The sequence below is a fragment of the Anguilla anguilla genome, chromosome 15 (genome assembly GCF_013347855.1).
Source record: "Anguilla anguilla isolate fAngAng1 chromosome 15, fAngAng1.pri, whole genome shotgun sequence".
Classification (NCBI taxonomy): domain Eukaryota; kingdom Metazoa; phylum Chordata; class Actinopteri; order Anguilliformes; family Anguillidae; genus Anguilla; species Anguilla anguilla.
The window spans coordinates 6,227,973-6,251,884 of NC_049215.1; the positions used below are offsets into that span (position 1 = coordinate 6,227,973).

General features: G+C 43.4%; 3 protein-coding genes across 11 annotated transcripts; 1 reads left to right on the forward strand and 2 right to left on the reverse strand.

The window, feature by feature from the left end:
* Window positions 1-538: 538 nt before the first annotated feature.
* LOC118214025 (60S ribosomal protein L37a-like) lies at window positions 539-3,403 on the reverse strand. Its single transcript, XM_035393399.1, has 4 exons — window positions 3,277-3,403; window positions 1,424-1,552; window positions 1,016-1,098; window positions 539-699 (listed from the first exon to the last, which is right to left on the reverse strand). Exons 1-4 carry the CDS (start codon window positions 3,325-3,327, stop codon window positions 636-638), a joined length of 327 nt encoding a protein of 108 aa, XP_035249290.1. The 5' UTR covers window positions 3,328-3,403; the 3' UTR covers window positions 539-635.
* Window positions 2,638-8,274, forward strand: LOC118214023 (neurofilament medium polypeptide). 8 transcript variants are annotated; one of them, XM_035393393.1, is made up of 15 exons: window positions 2,638-2,664; window positions 3,786-3,849; window positions 3,945-4,001; window positions 4,144-4,270; window positions 4,370-4,459; window positions 4,700-4,887; window positions 4,990-5,032; window positions 5,247-5,355; window positions 5,584-5,740; window positions 5,949-5,998; window positions 6,202-6,374; window positions 6,995-7,139; window positions 7,238-7,279; window positions 7,370-7,394; window positions 7,529-8,274. In XM_035393393.1, exons 2-15 carry the CDS (start codon window positions 3,792-3,794, stop codon window positions 7,669-7,671), a joined length of 1,407 nt encoding a protein of 468 aa, XP_035249284.1. In that variant the 5' UTR covers window positions 2,638-2,664; window positions 3,786-3,791; the 3' UTR covers window positions 7,672-8,274. The 8 variants fall into 8 exon arrangements, with proteins under 8 accessions (XP_035249284.1, XP_035249282.1, XP_035249286.1 ...); XM_035393391.1 differs by lacking the exon at window positions 2,638-2,664 and adding an exon at window positions 3,414-3,551; XM_035393395.1 differs by lacking the exon at window positions 2,638-2,664 and adding an exon at window positions 3,414-3,551 and having other exon boundaries at window positions 3,789-3,849.
* Window positions 8,275-8,410: 136 nt separating this feature from the next.
* LOC118214022 (ATP-dependent 6-phosphofructokinase, liver type-like) lies at window positions 8,411-22,653 on the reverse strand. 2 transcript variants are annotated; one of them, XM_035393387.1, is made up of 22 exons: window positions 22,409-22,653; window positions 21,152-21,225; window positions 20,611-20,688; window positions 18,236-18,425; window positions 17,603-17,768; window positions 16,252-16,296; window positions 15,756-15,864; window positions 15,553-15,651; window positions 15,110-15,202; window positions 13,649-13,774; window positions 13,457-13,521; window positions 13,242-13,305; window positions 12,951-13,097; window positions 12,332-12,402; window positions 11,968-12,055; window positions 11,589-11,741; window positions 10,843-11,007; window positions 10,678-10,739; window positions 10,296-10,407; window positions 10,073-10,172; window positions 9,884-9,989; window positions 8,411-9,554 (listed from the first exon to the last, which is right to left on the reverse strand). In XM_035393387.1, the coding sequence occupies exons 1-22, from the start codon at window positions 22,491-22,493 to the stop codon at window positions 9,407-9,409; spliced, it is 2,346 nt and encodes a 781-aa protein (XP_035249278.1). In that variant the 5' UTR covers window positions 22,494-22,653; the 3' UTR covers window positions 8,411-9,406. The 2 variants fall into 2 exon arrangements, with proteins under 2 accessions (XP_035249278.1, XP_035249279.1); XM_035393388.1 differs by having other exon boundaries at window positions 22,623-22,647.
* Window positions 22,654-23,912: the final 1,259 nt, after the last annotated feature.

Below are 23,912 nucleotides of genomic sequence, written 5' to 3' on the forward strand. Positions count from 1 at the left end.
CTTTTAGCAATTTTGTTTAAACACAGTATCCTTTTATACAGTTGAATATAAACAATTTACATTATGTACTTCGCTAAAGGGTACACTGGCAGAGTCCTACCTGAGTATCAAACTTGCAATCTTTACATTAGAAGACTAGGTCCTTGCCTGTTATACTGCAATGTTGTCCTACCGTTCCTTCTCATCCTCTTTTAACGAAGGGCATGCAAATACAGTGCATGCTATAAAGGAAGGCATATGCATACTCAAGTATACAGCGTGAGTTACACTGAATTATGAGACGAACCACTGTAGGCCAGTGGTGTTGAGTCTTGGGATGCATACGGCCACTACAGAGGACAAGCCGAGCTTCTAGAAACCATTTCAACCTCGTCCAAAGTTTACAAGTCAGCTTATAAATGTCATTTGTTCAGTTTGGCCTCTTTAAAACAGATTTTGGAAATGTTCCTTTTCTCTTCTTTACAAACTGACTCCGGATCAGCTCATCGACCAACTTCCAGCAGAACAGGTGACAGACAGACAGACAAGGTAAAGAGCAAAAAGTTGACTCACGAATTTTATTGTGGGATGTTTACGAATTACAACCGAGTCACTGAAATCTCTTAACTGTACAAAAAACAAGCACTTAGTCAAGATTACTGGTCCTTCAACTCCTTCAGTCTTCTGATGGCGGATTTGACAGTGACAGCGGACGTTGTGCTAAAAAATAAAACAAGGCATATTCAGACAATACACTCCTGTTCCTCTCTAGCCTCATCCTCACAACAGAATCGGTATTACTATAGCCCTCTTAACAGTTAAAGGCACATAGGCGTGCACACAAATCTGAAGGGCGAGAAGTCAACTACTATTTGGAAAAATTAAATTCGTGTCACTAAAAAGTGCCACATTCCTAGAGGACTGTAAATGGTGGCGGTGCAAAATTTCCAAAACATCCATTTTTGATCAAAATAAATCACAATTTTCAATACTAAGGAATGAGCAGAAATACCCCCCCCCCCCGTATGCAGCTTACTTGTATGTCCAAGCACCCCCGGCCACCGTCTTCATGCAGGACCCGCAGTTCCAAATACCCACAGCCTTTCTCTTCATCTTGGTCTGGGGGGAAAAATGTTACAATGATTGTCACCAAGTTTTCAAAAATTCACAAAGCAAATCACGTTGGACATGAGACAGCCACAGAACAGCCTCCAGCTGGGCACGGAAAGCTGCAGACAAATGATATTGAGGAACTACAAAAAGACACGAGTAAACATGGCAACCCGCTGAGAAAGCTAATGATACATTAACATCCTATCGTTAATGGACCCATTACGCTTGAACGCTCCGCCGTCCCCAAGCTGTGGGGGTCGATTTGGCGGCCATTGCCTGGATTAGCCTCCAGATCCCACGGGTGGCGGCTCCGGGGTCTTTGGACACTCACCTTCCCGCAGAAGGAGCAGGTGTACTTGGCGTGCTGGCTGATCTCGATCTTCTTCACCATTTTCCTGAGGGAGGCCCCGTAACGGGTGCCGTACTTCCCCACAATCCCCACCTTCTTGGTGCGCTTGGCCTGGGGAACACAACACGACACGGGTTAGAGCAACAGCACGTTATCCTGAGTCCGATGATTACAGCAGCCCGGCAACCTAATGATAGCACAGTTTTGGCATACGTTTACAAACAGACAGGCCTTTCCAATTTCCTGTTGGTGCAAATCTTTTCCCATCATTAGCAAGAGCCACACAACCCAAGTGACCATTAATTTTTTATAAACTGAGGTTGCCTAAGTGCATACCAATTTAAGTGCAAGAGCCAAAAAATTCACTTCAGCTTTGACAAATTTGTAACAAAGTAATTATTCCCCTTTTTATTTCCAAGATGAAGACCCCTCCCAACACTAAGTACAAAATAAAAATGCAAAAACATTACTACGGCTGTACACTACCATCGAACCACAGCGGTCACTTTAATTTCTGCAATTAGTTTGTCCACTGCAAACAGGTCTGAAAGGCAGTGAGGGTCATCATCTGGCCTCCACAAAAGCGAAATGCACGCCTTCCAGTGGCCTCAATCTCCAAAAGACTGAGACTGCAGATGTGACAGACTCCTTTTCTCTCCAGTAATGGCACAGCACGCGGGGGGACTCTAAGCTCTTGGGCTCGTCCGCGATTATCGGAAATCCATTTCCTCGCGATGCAATCCCTACTGAAATAAAACTCTTAAAGTGCTTTTCTTTATTCCACCGGACCGCTTCCCTTTCATGTTCACTAAACCTATGCGGTAGATCGCAGGCATTACGCTTCACATTGATTGTAACCAAAATCCCAGAAGAACAGTGTATGATTTAACCAGAGGATGGTGGTGCTGAAAGATCTGTTGAAGCAATTATCCTTCATCTGCAGAAATACTTGTGACATGGGAGCCTTCATATACTTGAATGCTAACTTCGTACAAATGCGAAGAAAAGGGAAAAGCCAGACAAGGAAAATTTATCACAATGAAGCAAAAAAACAACTGCCTCAACTTCAGTTTTCAAGGGACAAGACACTTTCTGTAGCACAGAGATCACATTTCCCCCCATATGTTTTGGTTAGGAAATCTTAAGTGACCATTTACAGCAGAGCTGCCCAAGCATGTACCTACATATCTAACATCCTGACACCTAAGACAAGCATTGTTCAAGTAAGGCCAGACACAATTAGATCACATTCTGTACCTTCTGCCACCCTGTTTCTTCGACGTCACTAGAATCAACTATGCTTTATTTTAATTTGAGATTGTGCTGAAGTCAGAAACTCAATTCACTAATGCCGTTACTATTAAAGCGACATATGCACATTGACGAACACGATCAGCTAGCTAAACTGTTTAGGTCACAAACGCTTGGCTGGCTAGTACACTAGCTTCGTTCCAAATGGCATAACGTTGTCTTGGGCTTCGTAAACAAGAGACACACCTTTTTTATACCAAGTAACTAACGTTAGCTACCTACGTAATATCGCTCTACTTTTAGAAATTGTTTTTGATATACAAGCTAGACAGCATGTTGTTATTAGCTATAGCCCACGACTTCCACAACACAAATTTAGCTAGCAGCACTAGCTAGCTGGCTGGCTACAATGGAATTGTAAGAAAAACACACAACATCGTCAAGTAACAAAATAAATCTCTGTGGTAAATAATCAAACTATGTATTGGAAATATACAGCGTGCTTTATACAAGATAAACACATCGTCGTCAGCAATGATGAGCTTGGATCCTTTCAGATTTGAACAGGACTCATTCAGACTCACCATTGCTACGGGAAAGATGTAGGGCCGAAAGAGGGTGAACGGACTGCGCATGCGCGTTTTACTGGCCAAAACTCTTGGTATTGTGGGATAGCGGAGGATCAACTGCAGCCCTTCTGTCAGTTTGTTGGAAGATCATACCCACGCGACCCTTTGCTGCCATCTAGCCCGTGAACCTAAAATGTGTTTGATATAAAATAACCTGACGTTAATAATTTAGTTACCTCACAGAAAGTAAAATTACAAACGAAGTCGCAACATCAAATCCCGGAAGCAGTGTAGGCACATTATATTTAAATATTAGGTAACTAGCTTGGACACTAACGTACGTCTTTCTGTTGTTTCGTTAGGTTTTGATTGGCATGATGACGGCTATTAGTGTCAGTAATGGCAGACGTTACATCTCAGTCATTTGTACTGTGATATCTACTTGTACGTTTTATTCATCCTCATCTACACACACAGACTGTATTTGCATGATGCATTTCCTATATATTTTTTATTTTTATCAGTAGATAATGGACATGGAGGAATATAATTCTGTGGGGAATATGGATAGCCTCTTATTTCAGTTGGGTGAGTGTCAGTTTTTTTTTGTAATTTTGTTATGAACGTTTGAAATGATTAGATGTTATTTCATTCATTTGACCTAACGTTACATGAATGTATAGTTTTGCAGACGCAGGACTTATCTCGAAGCAAGGATGAGATAGAAAAGCAGGTTGAAAGTAAGTGAAATGAGTAATTTTATTCATAACCAGTGTGTCCTTCCAGTGCCCCCATCCCCCAACACACACACAATTGCCAAATGAGTACATTGTAAGTGCAATCAATCTCAATCTCTTTCTCTGAATTTGTCTTGTTATCAAGTAAGTAAATTAAATATAGCCGAGAAGAAGACTACTATCGAAGAGACCAAGAGAACTGTTGAGAAACTTGAAGAAACCATGACACAAAAGGAGAATCTGGTGAAGTATTATAAAAACAATGCTAAAAGGTACATGTGAAAGGGGGAAAAAAATAAAGATAAAACAGCATTTTCCTGTATTTGTACTTCTGTGGGAGGACGTACATCTTATATATTGTATATCTGCAGCCTGAAGGTCACAAACAATCTACTGATTCAGTATGAGAAAACACTGCAGCTTGAATTAGAGAGAAAGCAAGAAGTCTTCAGTCACGATGCGTAAGTGCTGTATCAATTTCACTTCAGGGCATTTGATGTGGACATATTTTCAGTTACATTTAAGTGCAAGATTCCAGTTTACTATCTATAAATATCTAACTATCAATGGGCTTGCTTAATGTAACAATCCCTTAATTTAGTGATGCAGTATTTGCAACGCCTGTTAAGATACACAGGCTTAACCTATTATTATTTATTTTTTTTAAACGAACATTTCCAACTTCTATTTGTCTACTCAAGGAAGATGTACCAGGAGAGAACTGAAAACTACAGAAAGGTATTTGAGCAGCACAAAGCTCGATACTATGAGAATCCTCTCGTGCAAAAGCTAGTCAAGGCTCAGACCGAGAAGGAGGAGATTGAAAGAAGAATTAGAGCTTGTGAGGGACAGATAGTAGCAAAGGAAAATGAACTACAGACTTTGCAAGGTAACAGTCACACTATTATTTCACTGTTTTTCATTAGTTTGCAGGTAATTGATTAGTTTGACACAGCATACACCTTTGAGTGTTTGTATTTCTTTACTGTAGGTAACATTCCTGATCCGCCCTTCACAGAGAGAGCATCAGAGAGGTATCCTTTTTCAGTCTTCATGAAAACACAACATGCTAGTCACATTAGCTAGTCTACGTTAAAGGATCTCAGTCATAGTTTGCCCCCACTGTTTGTGTTGCCAAAATAAATAGTATATTATGATCCAACTATAGGTTTGCCTTTGTGCTTCAATGGGGGCAAAGGGGCACGCTGCGCTTGTATTTCTCCTGACTCACCGCTCTCTGTGACTCAGCACCACTGCGCAGCCTCCAGCTGAACCCAGCGATGGGGCGGAGCCACAGGCCGAGGAGAGCGCTCAGATAGAGACGGGGATGTCCTCGCTCCTGCTCGACCCGCAGCAGGTACGGCGCAGTCTCTGTCTCTTCTGCGCACCTCCTGCGCAGGTAGGGTCTGGATGCGCAGGGAGATCCTGGCCTCACGCGCTCCTAGAGTCTCCTGTGAAGCCTGCGCTTCATGCAGCCTCCCACTCCGACCTCAGCTCTCTCCCTCAGAGAACATTAGAGAAATTCAGCTACTGTTTGTCAAATTATTGCCGGTGCATGTGTGGGGACTCTCACACTCTGTTTTAGAATGCAAGCCTGGTGGACGAGCCGGGAAACGGCAGCGGCGAACGGCAGGAGGCGGCGAACAGGAATGAGAAACAGGATGATGAAATGTCCATGGAGGAGTGTGCGGCTCCATCACCTCCCGCGGACAAAGATGCGTGGCTGAACAAAGAGGATGGTGGTATGATTCCAGCTTCAGAGATCAGTGTCACACGGAGACCTACAAAGTAATGATGTAACAGTAGCTCTTCAGTAGCATCATTGTAAATTGTTACATTTTGAGCTATTCCTGTTGGTTGTTGAAAGACAGTTATACACCCTACAGCGTGCTTGCAGTAGGATGGTATTATTATACATGCAGTGATGATAACAGGTGAATTTTCCATCAGGTCAGCTGCCGGGGCCAAGCCAGCAACAGATGAATGAAACAGAAGCACAGGTAAGCATCCAATCACTTTGGGGCTCATTCCCCATGGTGCTTTCATGCTAATGAACCCGGATGAGCTTCGATTTCTGTGTTACAGTCCCAAATCCGGTTGGAGTTTACTGGGAATGTTACGTCATCACAAACGTGGAGAAGAGTGTATGGAGATGGAGGGACAGCGTAGTCCATTCTTAAAATGACCATTCCTCTCTATCCAGGGGGAGAGCCTTGAGGTTCTGGGAGTGGTGGAGGCGGAGCAGAGGGAGGTGGATGAGGCTGTGCAGAAGCCAGTTCTCTGTGGTCAGGAAGAAAAGCAAGGGGGAGGGGGATTTCCACAAACCCCCCCTGCCAGAATGTCTGCTGTGCCAACCACTCCAATTTTCTCTCTCCAGTAAGACAAAACACATCCATCTGCATACTTCCTTTCCCAGGAATACGGTGTTCCTTAAACAGACAAACTCCCTCCACTGTAGCTCACGTATACTAAAACCTTCCTGCTAGTTTACCCACTCACACACAAGTTAGCAATATATAAATAACTAATATACAGACTAAAATGTCCAACTGGTTGTTTGGTAATTCTACTTGGAAAGTAGTCACAAATGGAAGATTGGGACAAAAATACAACACATAGCAACTCATGAAAGTCTCTTAGTCACATGGTACATGAGGAAAAAAAGACATGGATTGATTATCTATCAACAGCGTTTGCCTGTAATAAAAGTTACTGCTATCTAGCCCAGAATATCTTGTGATGTTATTGAAGACAGGAAGTTCTCACATCAAGCAAAGGAGGAGGGGCTTCCCTTTTGGACCCAGTCCCTCTCCCACTGTACCTGGACAGTACTCTAACCTTCCCACTGTACTACTTACAGAAACACCAAATCTTACTTCTGTCAGCTGTGATTCTCAGTCTGTAGACACTCCCGGCATGTCCAGACGGTGCAGCTCTCACAGGCCCGTCGTGGTGTGACGGGGCGCTGTGCGTTTTTGGCGACGCTTGCTTTTCAGCGCTAGCCCCGGCCAGTCCCCGGGACAGCGCAAGCCCCCGGAGAGCCCGTCCCCGACGTTCCTCTTCTCCATGAGCACCACTCCGGAAACGGCGGTATTCTCGGGGTTTGACTGCAGCTTCGACTTGGGATCTCCCAAAGAGGAGGTGAGGATCCAACAATTCATGGGAAGAGTCCCACAGGAGATGTTTATAAGCACTGAGGTCGAGTCCATTCTGCATGTAACATTGTCCTTTCATTTTAGGACATGCCCTTCACTTTCACAAGCTCCTATTTTGAAAACAGGGTAATTATTGGCTTATCTTCATCGAATAATAAAATGAGATAAAACACGTAAGTTCATTCATCTGTTTAATTTTGCTTTTGTCTTTTGCAGAAATCTTCAGATTCCAAATCACCAGGTGATATTTTTTTGATATTGATGTTGTTTCTGGAGACACGCGGATTTGTTTTGCCGTGAAAGTTTCATCAGTAAACCTCTGTAGACATCAGATGAGACTGATTAAATGCTAATTAGCAGCATTTGCCTTTTCAGGATTTCTGATTGACCAAATGGAGAGTCAGGCAGAGGAAGAGTTTGAGTTGTTTTTCTCCACTAAGAGCCCAAACCAGACCTCAGCTGGCCCAGAGCAAGGAGAAGCAAACGAGTTTTCTTTCTTCAACTTTGGGAAGGATTAACATGAGATATGTGCGTTCGTGAAGTCTAAATTATAATATATTCCAGTTTTACCCATAATAGACTTATATTAATATATTTATAAATGTTACAGGTTGTACTTGTTCAAAATGTTTGGATAGCATTGCTGTTTGTAGATTTTGACATCGTCACTCACACACTGCAATTTAGAGAGAGTTCATAAGTGTTGAACTGTTATATCGGAAATGTGAGATGCTGGAAGAACTAGAGTACCTATAAAGATTGCACTTAACTGCAGAAACTGAAATGTGCTCAGAAGACAAAGGCAAACTTGCAGTAGCATTTGTGCTAAAGCGCTAAAAAACAAGACACAACACAGTGACCGAGCTTACAGTTATATTTTATTTGACTTCAGTCTTTCTGGAAACCCTGAAATTAATGAACTTGATGAAATTCTAAAGTTATAATTAAAAACAGTTCTGTAGACATACATGTCTGTTTAGAACATGAGTATATGCATCCCATGGCACTACCTGAGTACAATTTTGTCTCTGAATACCAAGTTCTTTTTTGCATATTTGCACCATAATCATACGCACGATATGTCATATATGCCAATACAATATGAGTTTTAATAAATGTATTTATTCCTTTTTGAATTTAAAAAGGTCTATACTAGCATATGAAGGTTCTACGGTCCCGGTGCTGCCACATGCAGCTTATCGTTTTTAGATTTTTTAAGTAGTGAGGTGAACTCTGAATGGGAGCTGAATTGAACAGGCACTGTCCCAGCAATGATTTTTAGTCTTTTAATCTTCTAGCGGGGAGCATCACTGCTGTTACTTTGGTTGAGAGCTGTGGACACAATTTCTATAGTGCTACTGGGGACATTAAAAACCTATAAACAAATGTGTCAACAATAGTACAACCAGTGGGTTTTTTAGCACTAATAAATTGGTTACTTTTGTAACCAAGAGGACAAATTTAGTCCTTTGTTCTGCAGTTAATTGCTAATTCCATTTCTATTTTATGTTGGTTTCAGAGACCATGTCTGACTTAAACTTTAAACATTTATAAGACAATGCAGCAGCTAAATATTTCCACATTGCTTCAGAACATCGCTGAAATTTAGAAGATATTCTTAGTAGTCTTCTTTTAAAAAGTCCCTGAGGTGGAGGAAACATGATAAATATTTTTTTTTCTTATTCCAAAAACGCCAAGTGCTTTGTTCAGTTTTAACTTATGACACTGGTATGAAACAGTTTACAGGATAATCATTGCAACTTCCAAAGTAGTAGCACGATATTCAGTAGTTAGCAATAAATAAATGTGCTGATTAATGTTGTTGAGCCACAGATGACAATACAAACTGGGATACACTGTAGGAATGTGTGTTTAAAACGTGTTCAAAACTGTAGGCACAAAAAAATTTCTTTTTTGGTCGGAAAATCCTAAGGATAATAAGAAAAATTATTATTCACTACCAGCTGAATAATGCTTTAAAATATTTAATATATCATTTAAAATATAATAATAATAATAATAATAATAAATGGCTGTTCAGAAAGTGTGAGTTTGTCCAAAATAACCTAGCGGAACAAACAAAATGTGCAGATGTGTACCTCCATTTCCTGTTTCGCCGTCCAATGCCTTTACAAGCAAAACACGATGGAAAAGGAGGAAGCTAAACCTAAGTGCTGTGGTACAGGAATACATTCCGCGTGGTGGTGGTGTGCAGGCGAGTGGAGTGTCAGACTTTGGCCACTGGTTGAATGCTCAGAAGCCGGTGTCTATGCTGAGGGTTCGGCGGGTCACGCGTTCGACCTGCCCGGTGACGTACTCGGTGAAGCTGGTCTGGTATTTGGCCAGCATCTTCAACATGTGGCGCAGGCTCACCCACCACTGGTCTTTGGGTATGCGGTGCCTGCCGGTACACACACTCGGTCGGTACACGCATTTCCACATAAAGGTGTCCAGATAACTCAGAATGTGAAAACATTAAATCATTTTATAAAAATTAGATTTTGTTTTTGTTTTAAAACAGCACTGGAATCCAGTGAACTCAGCTCTGCAAAATAAATGTAGGAATATGACAAAAATGTAGCTTTTAGACACAACTGCACCACACTAAACCACAGCAAAAAACAATCCACTGAAGACAGACTGTTCAACAGAGTCAAAACACAATGTTTAGATAAGAGAGATAAGCTAAAATGATCTTTAATAAAGAGAGTTCACTGAGGTGATACTCACTCGAAATCTGTCATTTCCTTTAGTTCAGACACGGGGCTGAACTTGAGCATCTTCCTCACCATGCCAATCACGCAAGCCGTGTCCGGGTTATTGGAAAACACGCTTCCTGGGCGGGGAGAGAACAGTGTCAACACTCCACGTCCTCATTTCCTCTCCTGTCCCGTTTCCTACACTTGCACTTCCTCCTACCGTTCCTGTAGCCCTCGTTCATCTTCTCCGTGAGCCACTGCACGGCCTTCACGCCCAGCTTCGTGCCAAAGTTCCTGTCGAAGGGCGTGGGAGAGCCTCCCTGAAGGGACACCCGTTTCAGTCAGTGAAAGGTTGCCATTTCTAGGCCCGCTTCTACCAGTTACCACAAAAAAAACAGCGTGAAGCGTCAACGAAGGTTTGCGCGCTCTCCGACGCCCCCTACCTGCTGCAAGTGTCCAAGCACGTTCATCCTGCAGTCGAAGATGCCCTTGGCTTCAGCCGAGTACAGGTTGTATATGAACTCGGTGGTGTACTGCTCATGGCATTTCTCATTCCTGCAACGAGTGACCGCAGACGTGTCCACACTATCACAAAAACTGACTTCCTCTCACTCAACACTCACACTCACACAATTTAGTGTGACAGGGCAGTTAGGGAGAGAGGATCGATGGAGTTATGGTACAGGTACAAAAAAATGGAGCCAGTTCAGTCGGTTACTGTGTGGCCGGCTGCCTTGATAGTTGCACAAAATTGCAGTTTTTAGAAAAATGGCTACAGAAATACAGCCTTCCCCTTTCAGAGAAACACATTATTTGTTCACTTACCTTAGCACTAGACCTCTCTGAACGTCCTTCTTCATCTTCTCCGACAGATGTTCCACATTTCTCTGTCAATGGACAAATGTATATTACCCAAAATGCTCAAATTATGTTGCCATATAAAAAAATCGAACACAAACAAAAGGAATTTCATTCAAGGCGGCTGCCCACCTCGAGGTCGTGGATGTCGAACGGCTCCTCGTAGATGTAAGCGTTGTCGGCGCCGACGGCGATACCCGTGGTGGTGGCCAGGTAGCCGCAGTAGCCGCCCATGGTCTCGACCAGAAACACCCTCCTCTTGGTGCCTGTGGCAGACTGCTTGATCTTGTCACAACACTGGAAGAGACAGGGCAGTGGAACATCAGCTACTTGACACTGTGGCTGCTCTGCCTAAAGAACTTGTCACTTGGCAGGGAAAAAAGGGAAAACAGTAAGGAACAAAAAACAGGTGATAAATAAAATCAGATAAAAAATTAAATAACTTAATAAGATTAAAATGAATAAAAAAGAATAAGCATGCACTAAGTAAAAGCAATGCTAACAATGCTAACATTTTTTTTTTTTTTAATTCTGGATTCTGAATCCCATCTGGAAGTCTGTTCCAAAGCTAAATACCCTCAAATTCAAGCTGACGGTCTGCACTTTAACCTCATTTATTAGTTTCATTTCAAATCCAATGTGCTGGAGTTTGGGATGCATATCCTTTAATGGTCTGTCAACTGCTGAAAATTGCCTACGTTTTATCCATTTTGATTTCATCGAATGCAGGTTTTCGGTATATAGTACCACCCAGTATGCAATTGCGAAACCTGCAAACCAGTCGTACAGGCCTTGGGTAAATCAGCAAAGATGTAGTTCGTCTGGAGGCGCAAGGTGACCCCACCCCCTCGTGAGGCCTGGGCTAATGAAACCCTCACCTCCATGGCGGCGTTGACGGCCGTGTCCGCCCCCAGGCTGAAGGCGGTGCCGGGAACGTTGTTGCTGATGGTGGCGGGGATGACGCACATGGGGATGCAGAGCTCGGCGTAGCGATCGCGAGCCTCCATCAGCTGCAGCACGCCCGCGTACCCCTGTGGGGGTGAGGGGCAGAATGACACAGCACCAGTCAAGGGTGATTGGCTCGGGCCAGCTGTCATAGAGCCAAATCTGATTTACAAACATAAGAGTAGATACAGATGCACTTGGTTGCAGGCATTTGGATTGGTCTGAAAATAGCTCATACTTGATCTCACAGAGTTCAGGGTATGAAAACATAAGGAAACTAGATAAGGAAAATATTCAGCTCTTTACGGTTACCTCAAATCCTCCAACGATCAGCAAGGACTTTATTTCAAACTTTCTGATAGATGCTATTATCTGCTCCATGAATGCATCAGGCAGAGTTCTGTGAAACACCCACAGAGGAACAGACATTTCTATTAAACTCCTATTAACCTTTACATCCAATGTGATTTAACCGTGATTTACATCATATTAGCAACAATATAAATACATTCACTGATTATTCAATGAAACTGTTAATGTTCTGATAGATACATCTATGCACATATCCCCACAATTTCTCTCTCTTACACACACGCACACACGCACTCACCTGCACACACGCACGCACGCGCCCGCACGCACGCGCGCGCGCGCGCGCACACACACACACACACACCTTTTAGTCCCCAGCAGGGAGCCGCCTTGGCTGGTCCATCCGCTCACGTCATTCCAGTTAATCTCATTCACCTTTAAAAGAGGACAGTGATTCAGTCAGGAGCCCTTTCCTTTCCAGAGATAGTCTGGCATGATTATCAAAATCATACCAACAGAGATTACACAGGCATCATCTATTTCTGTCTTTGTGAAAAAAACTACAATTATACAAACATGACCAATCATATCCTCATCATAAATATCATTTTGGCGGGTCATTTCCTATCTATCAGGTTTCAAAATTTCCTGATGTCTGCCCATTGCTTAAAAAAACATCAAATTAGGGGAAGCAGCATTCAAGTCATAGCAAATGAAACCTCAGCTAGTAGGCCTGGAAATCTGATTCTACTAGGAAATCAGTGTTTAGTGAGCACTGTTATTTCCCGAAATGTGACAACTTTGTACCTTATTGATTAAAACCATTGCAATTTTAACGTATTCCTGCAACCAACTAATAAGTAGGCGAAACTACAAAACATAACCAATGACCCAGTGAAAATACGCTGCTCAGCACTGTCATAAGAAAATGGCTCCGCCCAAATGGAGTCCGCGGACCTTGGTCCCCTGTCAGCAGAACACACCATCTGCTTGGCGAGTCCCTCGAAGCCGTTGTTGACACCGTACACCTTGTGACCGCAAGCGGCCGCCATCCTCACCGCCGACCTCACCGCGGCGTTCATCCCCGCTGCGGGGGCGCCCACGTTAAGGATCGCCATGGAGAATTCACTCTGCCGGGGGGTGGGGGGGAGGGAAACGGACAGACGGGCTCAGACAGACCACTCTTACGAACACATTTACATACAGAGAGAGTGCACTGATTTTGCAGTTTGAACAATATGGACTAAAGACATCCTTGTTAGAGACTGCAGTACCTTGGACAGAGCAGACTTCTGATAGGCCAGCAGTTTGTAAGTGTTCCAGTTATTCTCAAAGCTCCTGCAAGGAGGACATTATAGGCTGCTAGTATGCACGGCACACACAAACATGTAAACGTATACAGGCAGACGTGCATATGAACACACAAACATGCGCAGACCCAATGGGTTAGATGTTAGATTCATGTAATGTGACATCACATCCTACTCACTTCCCACGCAGCTGGATGGCCTCCTCGAACCTCTTCTCATTCATGGCCTTCTGCACCTCTTTAGTCTAAAATGAGGAGGAAAATAATTTCCCTTTGTTGCATTAATGGTGTGTGTGTGTGCGTGTATGTTCGTGTATGTGTGTGTGAGCGTGCACATCTGTATGGAGGGTGCTGGGGGGGGCCGTTCATTACCAGCTGCACACAGTCCATGAGTGGCAGGCGCACAGCCTGGTTGCCTGACAGTCCAATGACACAGGCAGGGGTATCCGGCTCGGCCTCCAACAGAGCTAACACCGCCTCCACGCCCAGCCTACTGCTCTGTGGACAGAGACACACCTGAGCTTCATACCACTACTGACACAGCTGAGCTCCATATCGCTACAGACACAGCTGAGCTTCATATCACTACTGACATAGCTGAGCTTCATATAACTACAGACACAGCTGAGCTTCATATCACTACTGACATAGCTGAGCTTCACATAACTACAGACACCGCTGAGCTTCATATCACTACAGACACAGCTGAGCTTCATATCACTACAGACACAGCTGAGCTTCATATCACTACAGACACCGCTGAGCTTCATATCGCTACAGACACAGCTGAGCTTCATATCACTACTGACACAGCTGAGCTCCATATCGCTACAGACACAGCTGAGCTTCATATCACTACTGACATAGCTGAGCTTCATATCACTACAGACACAGCTGAGCTTCATATCACTACTGACATAGCTGAGCTTCATATAACTACAGACACCGCTGAGCTTCATATCACTACAGACACAGCTGAGCTTCATATCACTACAGACACAGCTGAGCTTCATATCACTACAGACACCGCTGAGCTTCAAATAACTACAGACACCGCTGAGCTTCATATCACTACAGACACCGCTGCGCTTCATACCACTACTGACACCACTGAGCTTCATAGCACTACTGACACAGCTGAGCTTCATACCACTACAGACACCGCTGAGCTTCATATCACTACAGACACCACTGAGCTTCGTATCACTATGGAGACACGCACAGGAGATTCATACCACAAATACTTCTCTGCAGAGAGCTAGGCAACACCATTTCTTTACCATGGATACACACTACATAACATCAAATGAAACCACTCATTGACATCGTCATTGAGAGATCAACAATACAGAGGCTCAGGTTGCACACTCAGGAATGCTAACGGAAAAACACTAGCACCAGCCCATAAACAGCTGATACAGTGATGTGCTGTGTAGCGCAATGTTCTGCAGTCAGCTATATGTCTCCACTTAAAGCTATTGAGTGGGTGACTGGCTTGAGAACCTGCCAATCATCAACAGTATAAGTCTTGTGGATGGTCATATCTGTATCAGCACAGTCACACAGCCCTGGTGTATGACCAAAATAGGCAGCTACTTTGTAAATGATGACTCCATTTAGTCACTGCAGGCAGAACAGACAGACTCATTGAGGGTAATTTCATAAAGCCGACATTATTGGCACTGAAATGCTCCACAGACCTTTCACTACATATCAAGCACCAGACATCCCCTGACAGAACACATGCACTGTACTGGAGGCTGCCTCAGTCACGACACCTGGCATCCTTATTTTTGATTGGCCAAGTCTGCCAAGATGACGGGCGGGACTCACCAGCACCCTGTCGAAGGCAGAGGGCGTGCCACCCCGCTGTACGTGACCCAGTACGGTCACTCGCGTGTCGTACCCCAGCCTCTGCACCACCAACTGCAGAGACAGATCACCCCGCCATTAGAGCCATCAGCCTATAAGCAACACAACTCTCACTCTGTTCTTGACACAGGGGTTAGAGAACTGGACCAAGCACTCAGAGGTCGTACAGTAGGTTTGGATTCCAGGACGAGCTACCCTGCTGTACTAGATCACAACACTAGTAACTATCCAGTTGTATAAATGACATAAGATTATTTTTTTCCAAACAAATAAATAATTACAATTATAACGTCCAATGTTTTAAGGTGAATAAGTGCTTAGAAAAGAGCAGGAGTCCTGAAGATTCAGAGGGGGTTTGTACTAGTGCACACACAAGTGTCCTGGTGCTGGTCAAAGACACTCACGTCCTTTATGTAGTTGGAGGTGATGGCGTTGCCCTGCTTGTCCATGGCTCCCTCTGCGACGATCACTATGTTGAGTCTGGACCCCCCCGCATCCCGGCACTGTGCGATCACAGCAAGCACGCGTTAGCCTGCTGGCTAGCCCTCCCAGGTCCCCCCCCCCATCCAGGCCAGGCCGTCCCCCTCGGCTCCCCCCCCATCCTCACCTCCCCCAGACGGGCACAGAAATTGTCCTCCCAGCCCTCGTCCGGCGGGTTCTCCGGGATGAAGAGCCAGTCTGCGCCCGAGGCCAGGGCAGAGACCAGAGCCAGGTACCTGAACACACAACACACAGGGGGCGCCGTCAGCAAAGACACCGCACCTGCCGCCTGCACGCGATGTGAGGCTATGTGGGCTGAACCGACAGGCTCCGGGTAGAACGGCTGCGAATCCAAAATGGTGCTGGTGTATTAACTGTCTTAACTACTGCTTGTATTTTTTTCCATAGACTGCGTTGTTGCCGTTCTCGTTGTTAGTGTTAATCAGTTTAACCTTCAGGGTCCAAGTTGAACTATGCGGTTGTTCCCTGCACTTGGACCGGTACTTCTCTCTAGGGGTTTCGTCATACTTGTTCCTGGTTATGGTTATACACTTTGTTGTACGTCACTCTGGATAAGAGCGTCTGCCAAATGCCTGTAATGTAATGTAATGTAATGTGCTCACCCGCAGTGTCGACCCATGACCTCCAGAACGAACGCCCGCTGGTGGCTGTGAAGCACAGAGACAATGCGCTCAGAGGGGCTCCAGGTTCACGAGCAGAGTGGATATCATCAATCTGTTCCTCTGCCACAATAGTCACATGCTAGAGATTATACTTTATTCCAAAAGGACATTTTCTCCGCAGATCTCAATAATAATTAGTCATTTCATTAGTCATAAATATTATTTCAAAGTAGAGTTATAATAGGAGTTATAATAGGAGGACGGAGTGTAGCACAGTGGGTAAGGAACTGGGTTTGTAACCGAAAGGTCGCAGGTTCGATTCCCGGGTAGGACACTGCCGTTGTACCCTTGAGCAAGGTACTTAACGGAAATTGCTTCAGTATATATCTAGCTCTATAAATGGATACAATGTAAAAAATGCAATGTAAAAGTTGTGTAAGTCGCTCTGGATAAGAGCGTCTGCTAAATGCCTGTAATGTAATGTAATAGTAATACATTAAAAATGATTACTTAACATTGAAATCCAAAGGCCTGGTGTATTTAACCTAACCTGTCTGTTTTACACTGTGTTGTCAGAATGCCGAAGGCAAATTTCCATTTCATGTAAATGTAATGGACAATAAAGTTTTCTTATCTTATCAATGTGTTTGTCATAGAATCACTCAGCAACTTTTTAGTCTCCGTGGATGAAAATCAGCAGAGACAATGTGGTTGCACGCAGTTGCATAACTGCAGCATTGAGAATCATTCTCGAAACGCTCAGAAGCACGTTTGGGCAAGTTTCCTTTAGACAATGTAGCAGGAAATGCTTGCATTATGTAACCAGCACACAGGAGCATGAGAGTGAACTCATTTGCCATAAAAGGAAGCAGGGGAGCAGGGGAATGCATTTTATTGGCTTGGGTCTCAAAATCCTCCTCTGCATTAGAGAGAGTAGCTAGCATTTATCGCCAGAACTGATATCTGAGATTCAGTCATTAGGACTTTTATTTATCGTCCTTAGAATCAAATAACAATAAAGGCTTCTGTCCAGTAACAATCTGTCAGTATTTACCTTAATGACTAATATCAACGTTGACATTGACAGTATGTCATGCATAAAAGAAGGTATTTAATATCTAAAAACAAACACATTTTGACATGACTCTATATTATTAAATCAGCAGACTTACACAAATTAAATGTCACTAGGCCGGAAATGTGCTTAAGAAATTCAGGTCAATTGCAATGGCTTTCCCAAGAGCATAACGGTAGGGCACCAATTCAGACTAACTTCCGTTGCGAGTTGCATAAACACAATGACACACGGCTGAGCATGAACACAGGCAGGTCATGTGTCCCGGAGCCTCACCTCTGAGCAGTGGTGACGATGGCATCGACAACCTGCATGATCCGCTGCAGGGCGGAGTCGGCCCCGATGGTCATGTCTGTGCCGCAGAAATCGTTGTCGATGGAGCCCACCAGCCCCACGATGTTCAGGTGGCTGTGCTTCTGGGCCGCCTCGTCCGTGATCCTCCCTACCACATTTCGGGACGCAGGCACAGACACAGCTAACACAGTGTGCCACGATTCGCGTGTCTACAACAGAGGTGGACATACTGTACCTCCCCGCTTGCATAGCCACCTCTGTAAAACATGCAGCTCTGTTCTGGGTAAGGCAATCCTAAATCTGATCCTGCTGCACATGAGCTGACCATACAGCAAAATAGTTAAGATTAATGTAAATCACAAAACTGATGCACACACAGAGTACAGTGCTAAAACACTAGAGTTATGCCACCTCATTCAATAAGCACCTTTAGTATTTATATCATATTATACAATTTTTTTCTTAAATAGCATTTCTTAAATACCAAGTTCCCCTGTAGCTACATTGTTTAATTAGGACATGTTTTGTTGAGTACATGTGTGGTTTGGGATGCGCCCCACAAATGCCTGAGGAGCCGCCCCCCCGCCCGACCCACCCCACCCCACACCCCCTCACCCTTAGTGACCAGCTCCGCCAGCAGGTCGCTCCACTCGGTGCGGAAGATGTTGGCGCCGGTGAGGCTCCCGTCGCCGCCGCACACGCACAGGTTGGTGATGCCGCGCTGCACCAGGTTGAAGGCCGCCGCCAGGCGCCCCTGCTGCGTGGTGAAGTCCTTGCAGCGGGCACTTCCAATCACCGTCCCGCCCTGGGGGAGGAGGCAGAGTGGTGGCAGCTTTGCAGGGAAACCCAGGCCCGAGGCCCAGAAAGGGCCGATATATCCTAAAGCTCTCAATGTTCTCAATACAGCTGTGTCCAATGTAACTGAACAATGCATACAGCGTAGTTACACATCCTGAACGTGCAGTTCGCATGCACATTTTTACCTTATGGGACACAGGGCAAGCAGGAAAACAAATGATAACGAAATGGAACATGCGAAAAGCAGCTATTGTACTCTACAGCAGTTAGAGCTGGAGAAAGCAGAGAGCCAGGTGAGTCAGTTGAGTTGAGCTGGTGACTATGACACACGGCTGTAGAGGGCTACTTACCCCCGCATAATTTAAAAAAAGATCTATTGTGGCTTGTGCCACAATGAAATTCCAAATTAAAAGTAGCATAAGGAGCACAATGCATAGGATTTATTCAGTCGACTGAGGAGAATCATGCGAGAGTAAACTCACTGCAGCTTACAGCAGCCAGTGATCTTATCTGTCTTTCTGGAGAAACAGGGCTGCCGTGTGTCTTATTGTTTTCTGAAAACAGTAAAGAGCTCCAGTCTGGGTGGACTGGAACTCCTGCTACCCCTGTGCAGAGTCCTCTACAATAATAGTAAACCACCTAGCTGTAAAACTGTAGGCAAGATTAGCTGCTCAGGAAATACAGAAGTGTTAGCAATGTAAATAAAGAAATGTTTACATACATGGCACAGTTACAAACAGCCCCTTCCAGCAGTCTAGCTGAACGTTAATGGCGGGCGAAAGGGATGGATGAATACAGTCAACATGACAGGGAAGCTGAGCAAACAACGCTAATAAAATCATGAGCCAGAAACAACTCACATTAAAAACACACAATACCTCAACATTTACTCACAGGTAGATCAAAACTGTGACAAGCAAACGGAAAGAAAGCAAAAACTTTACCAGAGAAGGCCAGTTGTATATTCCATTCAAATGAAACCCATTTTAAATATCAATTGATTTCATTCTTATTTCACTAATATAGACCAAAAGAATTCAGTAAATGCATTCATAAAAGGTTCACACTCAAGATTTTCCAGCAGTGAGTACAGACATCAAAGAATATGGGGAAAGAATTAAACTAATCAGAGTACAACAAGCAGCTTATCTGGTCTGCAGGGGGTCTACAGACAGCACACACAGCAAGACGTATTAGCAGCTGATAACCGATGAGGACTACACCCACAGGAAGAGAAGACAAGCAAAGAGGGAGAGAAGAATGAAGGAATACTGGGAAGACACAGCGACCGCAATACTGTCAGTATAAGACAGAGAGATGTACAGACAAGATTACAGAACCAAAATTAATTATTAATTTCGAAGGACTTCACATGCCTCATTTGCAGACTGTTAGCAGAGACATGGACTGCTTTAAGAGGATGATCATTTGTATATTGGACACACAAATTTGCTACAATTGGAGAGTAATTTCAAACCTGGCTTCAAAAATTTTCTGCTACAGGTTTGGGTCCCAGGACAACGGTACTTCAACATAAATGATGATTTTGGGGGGGAATTCATATGGTTCTGAAAGTTTTGGTCGGTCCTGGATTAAGCTCCTGTTTGAAAATTACCAATCGAGAAGTCTTTTTGCAATCTACATATGCATAAAGGCACAAATAAAAAAACAAGGTTTTAGAGTCTAGATTTACACTTGCTACATAAACACGAACAATCACTAATTCTATTCTTGATCTGTATCCAAAAGTGCCAGTTTTAGTGTCTCAATTGGCACTTCCCACAGGAATACATCCTGTGGTGCATGTATGCCTCAGAACAGAGCACGGCCATCTGCCAAATACATAACTAAAGGGTGGCTATTTCAGACAATGCAGATACCTTGTATCCTGCTCTCAGCATACATCTCTCCATACCATGACCCACAATACCTCTTTACCACCCACCCATTTTTATCTTGTCTGAGAACTACAAGCACTAGTTCCTCTCATATTACTGATACACATTATGACCATATTGCCAAGCCTGAAGGCCATGGGTGTGTCTATACCATCCTGCACTTCGACATGCAGTCTTACTATGGGAGCGGGGGAGCTGGGGAGGGAGGCTTTAAGATTCGACACAGCATATGAACGTGAAGATAATATTAAGATATAATCATTTATTTCAGACAACCAGCTCGTAATTCCTCACCAGCTGAATGATGTTGCTGACGCTGTGCCAGTGAGCTCGCTTGATGTTGTCACCCCCATCTACCAGTCCTTGGTATCCCTAAGGCGAATCCCAGGTTCATTAATCATGCTTGCAATGCATAAACACACACAATGAAGTTTGCAGAGCCATTACAGGTAAAAACAAAAAAAACAACAACAAAAAAAAACTTATTCGACAAACAAAATAGAGTTCACACATCACACCAGTATCTCCCAAAAAACCAAGACTTTGTTTTAAAATAGAGCAGAACAAGATGAACATTTTGAACTTCAGGAGGACGAAGACCCAGTCCAGTTTAAAATGTTGACCATGATGTCATGCATTTTTAAATAATTTGCAGACTGATGTGCAGACTGTCGGCTACGTTGTTTATTCTGTTCTGCGGTGCATCAAGGTGTTTGGATGTGCATGCATAGTTTATTCAGCATCATTCATTCATGTGTTCCACCCAGCTATCACATGTAGCCTGTAGCTTGTATCACTTGCCACTGTGCATGTAGCTTGATGACAGAGACATTACCTCATGGATAAGATACATTTTGGCTCCAACATATATTCCCATCCGAGTCACTGCACGGACAGCTGCATTCATACCTGAGGTGAAGGTTAGAAAAACACTTTTAGAGTTGCGTCTGTCTGTGGGGCTATTCGTTTTCTCATTACAATTTCACGGCGGCCAGTGAAATACGTTTGGGGTAATTAAAGGGTACACACCACCGGTACCAATATATCTGACAAGTGAGTTATAAACTTCCTGTGCAAAGTTACCAACCCATCATTCTGGCATTGACAGTAAGAGGAAAATTCCACCAGAACTGCAACTCCAAATAGCTAATGAGACTGCCAACAGTGAACGGCAGCTAGCATCGGGTTATTCGGTACAATATCATATGTGGCATGACTTTTTAACGTGGCAACACTTCATTTCTTGGCTGGGGTCATAAGGAAATCTAAATCTAAAATGTAAATAGAGAAATGGCAAATTAATTATTTTAAACATCTTGCTCGCAATCCACATATCATAAAATGCAATAGGCGTACTGAATTATTAAAACTGCAACAGACAACACACCCTCTCACTCAATAGCCCACATCACAGCCGCATACTAGATATCGGCATTTTAAAAGCATGTTAAAACATCTTCCTGTCTTTGTGCCTTATACGGAGTAGTAATAAGCTTATGAAAAAAATGGCCCTGCTATATACGCGACCAACCAAATGCAGCAAAACATCGAGTTTTTCTATCTGTTGCACCCAATTACATAGCAGGACCTGGGGATGCACGCAGTACTTGCATATAGCCTACTATGTTTAACTACCATAAAAAGTTAAATGCCAAAGTTTAATTCAACTTGTGTCAACACGTCTGTTCTCCCCCATAGTAGGCTCTTATTCAATACGTAACTGCTGCGGAAGAAAAGGGGAACAAAACTGCCGAGGAGTAGTAAATCTTGCCGTTAAAAAAGAAAACAAACAATAAACCAACATGAACACAGAAACACACCGAATAACAGTGCTAATCCCGGCGTGCTAGGATCATTGCGTCTCACTTTATGTGAACAAATAAGAATAAACATGTAGGTTATAACAAAGAGTTATAACAAAGAGTTTTTTAGGCATACACGAGTTGCAAACAAACATAAAGGCGAGGTTAATTTGCAAACTTGTATTTCAATAAACAAACTCATTGAAATAATTGATTGTCAAACAATAAAGTAGCCCATTCAGACGCGTTCCCGTTGAGGACATTTTACAGGTTATGAGTCGGCTGAAGACCTTGTGCATCTCCTCCACTTGTCAGCACGGCGATAGATTTGCCAGCCCCAGTCATCCGCAGTTCCTCAAAATGCAGAGTTGCCATGGTGGAATTAGGCTACAGTAGTTAAAGAAAAAAAAATCTACATTCGAAACATAGCCCTGTTTCCTATTGTTTTCGTCTTTCTAAACTTTACCGAGAGTAGTCAGGCCTAGGGACCTTTCCTGTACTTACGGTGCTTTCGGTTTAAGAAAAACCAGCTCCGCCCCAGTTGCTACCAGTGAAGTATTTCTCTGCCCCGCCCCACCCCGCACGTCGCAGCGAGGTGCTGTTCGATATTTCAGGTAGTCTGTCGTTTGGGGAAAAGCTTCGTTCATTGTCTGAAACTTTGCTGTGACAAAGATGTTTTCTTCACGCCCCAAGTGAGGCAAGAGGCCTATTTTGCAGTAACCCGTTACATCGATGCCCCATTGGTACTCACCAAAAATTTGGCTACTTATTATTTTCTTTAAAATTTAATATAATTAAATAATTATTTTATGTTAAAAGTTTTAAAAAGTTTTAACATAAAAGTTTATTCGTTAAAGCATAGGCTACGTAAGTACATCACACTTATTTTTGAGTATGTTTTAAAGTTTTTATGAAACTAAATTGCCGTACTTAAAGCATTTCCTGGAACATAAAGAAAATACAACATAAAGAAATCGCATACTGTAAGTGTCACTTCTATTCCTGAAGAGTAGCATACTATGTAAGCACTGTGCTAATAGACCAAAATTATAGAAAAGTTCAGCTTCTAAATATCACAGGCATACATCTTTTCTGTTCATGCTAGCCTACGTGGAAAAAATATTATACTGCGCCAAACAGTAATATTGAAAAATATGGGTGGATGTGAGACATAAATGCACGAAGGACACTGCAGATGTGGCGATGAGTGAGGTATGTAATATACCTATAGTTTCAGTATAAGTGTACCAAGTGTGTACACTTGTATAAGTGTACCAAGTATACAAAATGTACCAAGTCACCTTTGTAAGAAATGTAAGAAACATTCTCAGTTCTGTATTCTTTACATTCAAAATTCAGACCTGTGGTTAAGAAGCAGCAGGTACAGAAAGGTACAGAGTTGAGCATGGATCCGTAGAATCTGTGGTTCTTTCAAGCAACTGATGTACAGTAAACCAGTAATAGAGCAGCTTTTGCCAGTAGGAGTCGCCAAAGCAACACTGTAGTGGAGGTGTCACAGACACCATAGCGACCTTCCATGGAGGTGTCATTCTGATATGCCTCAGTCTGCTAAATATAACTCTGTACTGAATAGAGATTTATACTGAACTGAGAACAAAAGCCGTTGCTGTATTCTCATTGCTCCTTGTTTTTATTGCCAGTATTTTTCAGCCAGAGCATATGTGTGTGACAGAATGAGATGAATGTGTAACAAATGCTTGCAAAAGTATCTGTAATTCCTCAAGAATAATTGCTACAAAGTTGGTTCTCAAAGGATCAAGAAAGGGATGAGCG

Coding starts and splice junctions, on each gene's coding strand:
- LOC118214022 (XM_035393387.1), bottom strand. CDS start 22,493: ATGGCAACTCTGCATTTTGAGGAACTGCGGATGACTGGGGCTGGCAAA. Junction 18,426..20,610: donor TCAGCAACATCATTCAGCTG/GTGAGGAATTAC, acceptor CTCCTCCCCCAG/GGCGGGACGGTGATTGGAAG. Junction 11,008..11,588: donor CCGTCAACGCCGCCATGGAG/GTGAGGGTTTCA, acceptor TGTCTCTTCCAG/TGTTGTGACAAGATCAAGCA.
- LOC118214023 (XM_035393393.1), top strand. CDS start 3,792: ATGGACATGGAGGAATATAATTCTGTGGGGAATATGGATAGCCTCTTA. Junction 6,375..6,994: donor ACTCCAATTTTCTCTCTCCA/GTAAGACAAAAC, acceptor CTTGCTTTTCAG/CGCTAGCCCCGGCCAGTCCC. Junction 7,280..7,369: donor GCTCCTATTTTGAAAACAGG/GTAATTATTGGC, acceptor TGTCTTTTGCAG/AAATCTTCAGATTCCAAATC.
- LOC118214025 (XM_035393399.1), bottom strand. CDS start 3,327: ATGCGCAGTCCGTTCACCCTCTTTCGGCCCTACATCTTTCCCGTAGCA. Junction 1,553..3,276: donor ACATCTTTCCCGTAGCAATG/GTGAGTCTGAAT, acceptor TGTGTTCCCCAG/GCCAAGCGCACCAAGAAGGT. Junction 1,099..1,423: donor CCTGCTCCTTCTGCGGGAAG/GTGAGTGTCCAA, acceptor TTTTCCCCCCAG/ACCAAGATGAAGAGAAAGGC.